General features: G+C 43.3%; 1 protein-coding gene across 1 annotated transcript in view; it reads left to right on the plus strand.

Moving 5' to 3' along the window:
• ARIH1 (ariadne RBR E3 ubiquitin protein ligase 1) overlaps positions 1-9,718 on the plus strand; it is a 38,873-nt gene that overhangs the window by 9,414 nt on the left and 19,741 nt on the right. The window contains exons 4-5 of the mRNA XM_006038406.3: positions 6,614-6,680; positions 8,478-8,584. Of these exons, the coding sequence (XP_006038468.1) occupies positions 6,614-6,680; positions 8,478-8,584 (174 nt within the window). The remainder of the gene's footprint in view (positions 1-6,613; positions 6,681-8,477; positions 8,585-9,718) is intronic.

A 9,718-nucleotide genomic window follows, 5' to 3' on the forward strand; every position in this document is an offset into this window, starting at 1 on the left:
CAGTAGATCCCTATTTATAATCTTAAACCCAGTCTATTCTTACTCTTCATGGTAAATAGCATTTAAATCTAAGCCACCTTCTGCTTGGAGCCATTTGCTGGCATTTGTTTGTTGTCTGGCCTTCATTTGTTGTCTTGCATTGGTTCCTTGCAAGGTAGCAAATTGCCATGTCACTCTGCATGGAGACATTACTGAGTTGGGTATAAAATGGGAAGGAGGTTTGAGTATACGTAGAAAGTTACTGCTTATGTGCCTCTAGATCCTACCAGGATTGGGAAGAAAATAATGCAGAGGGGAACCTGAAGTGCAAAACAAGAGCAACTCACTTGTTTTTTAGATGACATGTATTTTAGTCCCTGTCTGGTACTTTAGATGGAACCTTTTATCAGAATCCTTTTTTGTCGGGGGGGATCCTAGTTTACTCAGTGCAACAAGTTTCAGCAAGGACTTTGCTCATACCAACTGATCAGATGCCATTTTAGTCATACTGTGCCACATTCATAGATTCATAGATGCTAGGGTCGGGAGGGACCTGAACAGAATGAGTCCAACCCCCTGCCTAGGTAGGAAAGAGTACTGGGGGTCAGATGACCCCAGCCAGATGTCTCTCCAGCCTTCTCCTAAAGACCCCCAAGGTAGGGGAGATCACCACCTCCCTTGGAAGCCCATTCCAAGTTTTGGCCACCCTTACCATGAAGAAGTTTTTCCTGATATCTAGCCTAAATCTGCTCTCTGTCAGTTTGTGACCGCTGTTCCTTGTTACCCCAAGAGGCTCTGGTGAACAGAGTGTCTCCGATTCCTTTCTGCGTCCCCCTAATGAATTTGTAGGCGGCCACAAGGTCACCTCTCGGCCTTCTCTTGCAGAGGCTGAAGAGATCCAGGTCCCTCAGCCTCTCCTCATAGGGCTTGTCCTGTAAGCCCCTAACCATACAAGTGGCCCTCCTCTGGACCCTCTCGAGTCTATCAACATCCTTCTTGAAGTACGGCACCCAGAACTGCATGCAGTACTCCAACTGTGGTCTGACCAGTGCCGCATAGAGGGGAAGTATCACCTCCTTGCATGACAAACAGAACCATCTGCTGATGCGTGATAAAGTGCGGTTAGCTTTGCTGATGATTTTGTCACGTTGGCGACTCACGTTCATGTTGGAGTCCACTATGACTCCGAGATCCCTTTCTGCTTCTGTGATGCTGAGAGGGTCCCTGCCCAGCCAGTAGGTGTGCTGGGTATTTTTGTGCCCTAGCTGCAGCACTCTGCTCTTTTCCTTGTTGTACTGCATCCTATTGTGTACTGCCCACTTTTTTCTAACCTGTCCAGGTCTGCTTGCAATTGTTCCCTACCCTCCGTAGTGTGCACTTCTCCCCACAATTTAGTATCATCCGCAAACTTGGACAGAGTACACTTCACACCCACATCCAAGTCACTGATGGAGATATTGAAGAGCACAGGGCCAAGGACCAAACCTTGCGGGACCTCACTACCCACATCCTTCTGGGTTGATATGGTCCGTCTGCTACCACTCTCTGGGTGCAACCACTAAGCCAGTTTGCCACCCACTGGACCGTGTAAACATCTACGTCACAGCATCTTAATTTGTTTATGAGAATGGGGTGAGATACTGTATCGAAGGCCTTGCTAAAATCCAAGAAAACAACGTCCACCTCTACTTCTGCATCTAAGCATTTTGTGACCCTGTCATGAAATGAAACCAGATTGGTCAGGCATGATCTACCTGCTATGAATCCATGCCACAAATACGATTCTTCATAATTTTTCAAAGACCTTTCCAAAGATGGAAGTGAGACTGACTGGCCTATAATTACTCGGATCCTCCTTCCTCCCCTTCTTGAAAACAGGGACCACATTGGCCGTTTTCCAGTTCTCCACGACCTGACCCAAGCACCACAAGCACTCAAACAGCTGTGCCAGTGGTTCTGCTATGACACTGGCCAATTTCTTCAGTACCCTTGGATGCAGCTCATCTGGGCCTGCTGACTTGAACACATTCAGTCCATCCAAGTGACTCTGCACCAAGTCAGCGTGGACAGTTGGTAGGTTGGTGTCCCTCTGCCCATCTAAGAACCCATTAGGAGACTTATCTTGAGCCCTGTTCAGAAACACTGAGGCAAAAAACTCATTGAATAGATCAGCCTCTTGTCCCCCCTCTCTGTCACTAATTACTCCGTCTTGTTCAGTAGGGATCCTATGCTGCCCTGCACCTTCCTTTTACTCCCTAAATACCTAAAAAAAAGACTTTTTGTTGTCTTTAATTCGAGTTGCCAGCCTCAGCTCTGTAGTTGCTTTGGCCTTTCTAACTGCCTCCCTGCAAGTGCGGGCCAAGTAGGTATACTCCTCCTTGGTAGCTTCCCCCTGCTTCTACTACCTATATTCCTTCTTTTTTGCCCTTAGGCTCCCCTGGATTTCCCTCTTTAGCCAAGGAAGTTTTTTGGCTCCTTTCCCCTTGTACTGGGATAGTCTCCCTCTGTGCCTTAAGGATCGCTTCCTTTAGGAACGACCACCCTTCCTGGACTCCCATCTCGTCAATACTCTTCTCCTGCAGTGTAACGTTGACTAGACTCTTGAGCACACTGCAGTCAGCCTTCCTAAAGTCGAGCACTTCCGCCCTACTAGTTACCTTACACACCCTACGCCGTATGGTGAATTCAGTTGATTGGTGATCACTGTCCCCAAGGTGACCACAAATCTGCAGCTCCCTTACCAGGTCCTCCCCCGTAGCCAGCACCAAGTCCAGTAAGGCATTCCCCCTAGTGGGACCATGTACCTCCTGCGTTCAGTGAAGGTCCTGCACGCAGGTAAAGAACCTACATGAACAGTTGGATTTGTCTGACTGCTCCTCCCAGCAGATGTCAGGGTAGTTTAGGTCCCCCATGACAACCATGTCCCTAGATTGTACGGCCTCAGAGAGCTGCCTCAAGAATTCCAAGTCTAGCTTCTCCTCCTGGTGTGATGATCTGTAGCAGACCCCCACCACAAAGTCCTTTTGCCCACGACCTCCATGTATCCTAACCCACAGTGCCTCAACTTTCTCCTCCTCTGATCCCGTTTTGACTAGAGTAGATGTATAATGCTCCTTTACATAGAGAGCAACCCCACCCCCTTTTCTCCCTACTCTGTCCCTTCTGTACAACCTGTAGCCCTCAATGTGTACCACCCAGTCATAGGTAGGGTCCCACCAGGTTTCTGTTAGCCCCACTAAATCAAAGTTATTATTTGCAAGCAGAAGTGCGAGTTCTTCCTGCTTGCTCCCCATGGTCCTAGCCCCTCCCCTCCCACCGCATTCTGATGCCCAAAGGGCCCCTTGGTACTTAACTGGGTGTACTGCTGCATGTCTCGCAGTTTGTAGGTTCTAGACTCTCTCCATTTCCTGCCTCCCTGTCCCCCGTCATACTTAGTTTAAAGCCTGATGTAGGAGGTCAGCCAACCTGTATTGAAAGCTATTGCAGAAGATATGATTAGTAGCCTTGATTTTTTTTTTTTTTTCTCTCCTCACTGGCTTTCTGAATAACCCATTCCCATAATATCTCAGTAACCCCACATAATCATAAGGTTGGGGTTGGATTTCTGCTTGATGAGTAAGAACAGGTCTGACTGGGCACCACTGCTTTTTACCTCCATGGTTTGTTTGAAATGGAGGGAAATTGCACCAGGGTGACTTGACTCATGCACTGCTGTCTTGTAACTTTGCAGATGCAAGCACCTAAAGATGATTCATTAGTTTAAATGTATATGCACATCTTACATTATCTTAGTAAGCTCTTCAGAACATCAGGTATGAAAGCCACTTTTTCCTAGGCCTCCCAGGAGGATATCTGAAAGGCTCATAATAACACAAGAATTGCGATTTAGTGGGTCAGACCATAGATCCATCTTGCCTAGTATCATGTGTCACACAGTGGCAGAGTGTGGATGTTGAAAGGGAGTGAACAGGGTTTTTCCCCACTTGCAGCCTGCAGCATTTGAGGAAGTTTGAGTCCTAACATCTTCATTGATGGGATTGGAGTGGGGTATAACTTATAACTGACATTGTATAGATAAGGTACTAAATCCATTTATGTTAAATAGGTATTCATAAATGGTTTAAATAGTTTAAAAATCTGCCCTCCTGACATAAATGTAGAGAATCCATAAGCCAAATCTCTCCTCTTCACTCCCAACCTTAAGTGAAGGAGGAAATATCCCAAGCAGTGTTGCATGTGAATAGGCTAGCTTCAGCAAGGGAGGATGGTTTCCAAAACAACTCCCTCCCTCCCCCCAGGTTTCTCTTTCAGCTGGTGAACTTGAGGGAAGAGGGTGTGGGGGGATTGGGTCTTTGAAATCTTTCAAGACCTTCAGACCAGCTGAAGGTAATCTGCTTCTGTCCCTTGCTCACCCTTGATAAAGCTGCTGGTAATTGCTTTAACTGGTGTGCAGAGTTGTTCATTTAATTAATAAGCACAGCAGACTGCCTTTATTACTTGTACTGAACAGCTGCTGCTGTCAATGTCTCTGCAGCTGACAGCAACCTGCAAGAATCTACCTACTCAGCTTCTGTACAACCTCTGGTTACATTTATGATGCAGCAGAATGGAAGTCATGAGTACTGATTCTCCAGCATCAGTGGCCTTATTTTTATCCCCTGCCTGTCTGCAGTTGCAATTAGTTGCTGTCATGCCACCTAACCCTCAAAGTTGGCAAGAAGGCTACTACAGAATGGGCATTTATCCTGAGTACTTGCTAGAAGATCCTTTATAGCAAGGTGGCTGCACCTTTCCATGTATATGCAGTCTGCTGAATTTCCAATGATGTAGCAGGTCCTGCTATTAGAGATTTGTCAAACAGCTTGCTTTTTCAGCCGGATAGTGAGGTCAGTCTCCTCTATATGTCACATTGCTCATTAATTAAGTAAGCACATGTAGGGTCTGGGAATGGAAAAATAAAAGCGTTTATTCCAAACTGCTTGTGACCTGGGGCAAGTATTAACTCTCTTTGCCTTGGTGTGTCTGTTGTGTGAATCCTTCTTTGCAGGATTTGGGGATTCTGAAATGAACAGCACTGTGGAAATGTAATTTTTATTTGAAGTGTTGCAATCAAATCCAGTAGACAGTAGTAGGATGTAGTTGTAAAGGTAGTTTGTGTAACTAGCTTAAATACGAAGCAAGTAGAAGAGTTTTCCTTGCAAGAGTAGATGTTGTCTAACTTTGGAAATTTGGGGAGTGAAAAGGTATTATGTTAAGAAGCTCATCTTTATGATGAGAATAGGCAAGGAAAGTTGGTCTGTTACAAAATAATTTTTTTTAACATCTTAATTTTAAAACTGTTAATTTGCTGTGGATTTGGTCCACAATGGTAAATGGCTTGGATAGATTAGAAGATGTTTTAGTTTAGCAGCATTAAAGTCTGAGTATTTTGTGTTGTAGCTATACAATGCTCAGCTTGTCAGTGGTAAGAAACTCCCAGTATTTTACATGTTAGTTTTGGTGTAGCGCACTGAATAATCATGTATGTGCCTGCATTTCAATTAGGTGTCATGTCTTCAGATAGAAGAATATTTTGTTTCTGATTATACCATGAAAACTAGTGAACACCTGCACTAGTTTCAATATCTACTTACTAAGTGGCCTTCCAGATTTTTAGAAAAAAAAAGTTAGGGTATTTATTCCAGTGTACAATCAAAGTCTCTCTTTAAATAAAGACAAACCTCTTTATTGTGGTGTGTGCACCAGTCCAATGTCAGAGGTTGAAATTTCTAACACTTGAGGAAAATTCAGTTAAAAGTGCCTTTGGGTATATTTAAGTGTGTTCCATACTACATAATATAATTATTTAAAATGTACTAAACCCAAACTCAATATGCATAAAATCCAGAAGCATTAAGTTTCCATTGATGTCCATAACTAAAAATGCTCCCTATATCCCCTACAGACTTCCCACCTGTTCAAACCTCCTGATCTCCCTGTTATCACCCAGTCAGTAGCAAAACTGAAATTACTAACTTTCAAATGATTCTCTCCTTTTCACACTCTGTAGGAGATCCCAGATTATGCCCATTTTGGTGCTTTTCTTTCTTCCTTGCACGTACAGTGCAGTATTAGCTGTTAACTTTTTCAGCAGCTAATCCTTAATTTTTCACTGAAATCCAAACAACATTTTGGCATCCCTGGTGCTGTTACAGCACTGCAGGTATGTTTTGGGGCTTTTGAAAGTAAGTTGTAACAAACATCTACATCTAATATGACTCAAAACTGGGAGATTTATCCACTATACTTCCTGAACTTAAAAAACCATCCAGGTTTCATTCTCCAAATATTGTTGACCTGCATTATTTTCATTTGGGCTTCAGAAATTAGAGTCAAGACTGAAAGTTGTATAGTTAAAAATAAAAACAGTCATGGAATTAGTATGGCTATGGCAAAGACATGGGAAACAGGTGAGTATTTATGATCAGGGGATCATGATGCAGCCAAAGTGTAACAGCAAGCATAATAAAGCAGGTAGAATTGTTATACAGTGATATCTTTTTTTGGTGGTTGGTTTTTTGTTTTTTTTGTTTTTTAATGTGGGTAAAATGAGCTTACCGGTTTAGTAATTTCTGCATTTCTCTTCTTTCCATAGGCGTCTGATCACAGATTCAAAGGTTAAATTAAAGTACCAGCATTTAATAACTAATAGTTTTGTAGAGGTGAGTCTTTTCTTTTCTTTGTTTATCTGAAAATTATTTAATGTGGTCCTAAGGCTTTTGTTTTTGTATGCAGACCAGCATATGGAATTGTTAATTACTAGTTTTTGGCATTGTTGTTAGTGTTTGGTTTTTAGTGGTGGCATGAACAAGCTTTTGATTTGAATTGGTGTTAAGCGGGGCTGATTCTGGTTGGATATAAAGGCACACTTGTAAACATTTTCAGTATAAATCAAGTGATGGTGGGCCTGGTACTTGCTGACAGTGTAGATTTCTATATCATGGTAGAAATATATATGCATAAATGAGCCAATGGTGACGTTTTTCCCTTTACGATAGTACATTTTTCTTGAAATAGGCCGGCATTTGTCACTAAGTGAGCTAATATTAACTGATGCTTATGGTAGTATTCAGTAAGCTGGCAGGAAAATGAAGCTTTCAAAACCTTAAGTTTAATAGTTACAGACAGCCGTACAGATGACGACTTAATCAGTTGCAACTACAAGGCAGAATCTTGCAGTGAGTTGTTATAGACCATTTAGCCCATGGCAAATTAATTATGGGAGAAACATTAGTAGCCATCTCTAAAGCAGTGGGAAATCCCATGACCCCATCAGTTACATGCTGGGCAGAGGGAAGTGCAGTGGGATGTTACCTGAAGATTTAGGAAAGCATTGTTATGGTAGATGAGAAAAATGCAGTTGGTAATAAAAGCTTCCTAGGACTTGTGTGCAGTGTTGCCTGTCCTCAAGGGGACTGGTTCGAAACTGGAAGCCACTGACGTTGTGGCAGGTACCTCAAAGGCCAGTTCTTAATGCATTAAGATGTAGAACTGCTTTGAATAAATATCCATGTGTTTTAACCAGTGGCTCCTCAGCTGAAAATCGCTGAAAGTACAGTACATGCAGAAAAAGGTAACACAGATACAGGAGAATTTTCCAACTTGCATGAAATCCATTGGGACAAAGTTGGGGGGGGCAGTGTTTAGCTACTCTAGTCTATCTAGTAATTTTTAGAAGTAGTTTGTACAGTTTAGTTGCAGTCAAATCATAACTCACTTGTTTGTCTGCCGCTTACCTGTTCAAATGTAGCACTGGAGTTGCACTATGGTCAAAAAGAAGAAGGGTTTTTAAGGTTAGGAAAAGTCCTAGGTGCCGTCAGGCCGATGTGTAGCCTCAGGAAAATACAAACATGGCAGTTGGTATATTACATGCTGGGTAGGAGCCTACCTAAATCATGGTTTCACGATTTTCGCAGAAACCATGAAAAATGAATCTTCACAATTGTCACACAAAATTATGCTGGCCACGATTTCCCATGGAATTGACCCAAAAAAAATGCTTACCAGAATAGAGATTTAGATCTAAATTAAATATTTATATTTATGATAATTGGTAATTTATATGATAGTTCCACAAAATTTACTGTTCCGAGGATGCAAGTTTCACTGATAATACTTCAGTGGGAAAGCTTCAACATTTGTCTCAAAAGTGTCCTCCAGATAACTTTGTACATAAATTACAGGGGATAAAAGTAACTGTTCTTCTGTATATCCAGAAAGGCGAACTAGCTACAGTATCACTGTGAAGTAAATATACTATATTTATTCCTTCCTGTAGTTAATGGAGTAAATGCATGGAATTAAGGAGGTTTTAAATTCATTGACAAAATTTGACAGGAAGATACTTGAAGTTAAAGGACAGGACACAAGAACAATGTTGGGAGGGGAAGGGATAAAAATAAATGGTATCTCTTTTTCCTAGTAATTTTTGCACCATGCTTTTTCTTCATATTTTCTAGTGTAATCGATTGTTAAAATGGTGTCCTGCCCCAGACTGCCACCATGTTGTTAAAGTTCAGTATCCTGATGCTAAACCTGTTCGCTGCAAGTGTGGGCGTCAGTTTTGGTAAGAGACTCAAATGAGTCAATTCAGGGCTACTTTTAACTTAAGACTAGTTAACCCAAAGGCTACTTTATTTAGCAAACAAAAAGAATCCTAGTTTGAGAAACAGTTTAAAAGTTGCAGAAGATAGTATGGGGGGGAGGGGGGAAAGCTGAGTCACCATTTTGGTGCAAGGGAGAGATTTTAAAAGTAGCTTGTAATTAGCTTTATATATACTTCCTCGTGCTTCAGCCAGAAATGTTCATCTCCTCCTTCCCCATGAAACTGTCTGCCACAGACATGATGCTAGCCACAAGAGGTTGAATACTCTACCCTGGAGAAATTACTGGAGCCATTCTGACCCCCTTGGATCCTCTCCTCAGTTGATTCATTTAACCAGGGAGTGGGAGCCATCATCAGCAAACTGAAGAAGCATAAATCAGCTCCTTCATTACCTAAGAGGTGGCTTATGGGCCTTCATGAAATAAAATCTGAAGTTGGGTAATGCATCGAGAAAATATATAGAATATTCCCTCTAGAAATGGCAAAATTAACTGATGTAACCGTTTTTAGGATATCGTGTAATGCATAGGACTGAGAATTGGAGATAGTTCTGGCTCAGAGAGGCTGAGGTTGAGCCCCTCAGTTTCAAAGTGGGGGAGATTGTCCTGTGGAAGGTACTGCAGAAGTGGGAGATGATTATTTTAGTACACAAACTACCATAGGTGGAAGGAGAAAAAAAAAATTGGGGTGGGGGCTGAATATGTGTGCACATGCATGCATGCCCCCCCACCAAAGGAAAGTCTGCAGGGAGAGGAGAAAGGGCTATGGGGGTGTTGAGGGGAATGGGGCTGGGACCGGGAAGGGATTGGAGCAGAGCCGGGCCTCAGATCGTGGCTGGGGCCCTTTGCGCCCATCCCAACCCCCGTGCCTGGAGTCATTGCCTGGCGCCAGCTGCCCCTGTAAACTCACTGGCCCCAGCCCCTGCCCTGCACTGCCCATAGGGGCCCAGAGCCGGCCTCGGCTGCACCACCAGGCTGGAGGGGACAGAGCCTGTGGGACCCCTGCTCCTGCGTGACATCATCCCCGGGAAGAGCCCAGCACCTCCTCCAGGGGCACAGCACCAGGCAGCCGGAGGGGGGGCAGACACGTGCCCCC

Source organism: Alligator sinensis, unplaced genomic scaffold (assembly GCF_000455745.1).
Source record: "Alligator sinensis unplaced genomic scaffold, ASM45574v1 scaffold1992_1, whole genome shotgun sequence".
Classification (NCBI taxonomy): Eukaryota; Metazoa; Chordata; order Crocodylia; family Alligatoridae; genus Alligator; species Alligator sinensis.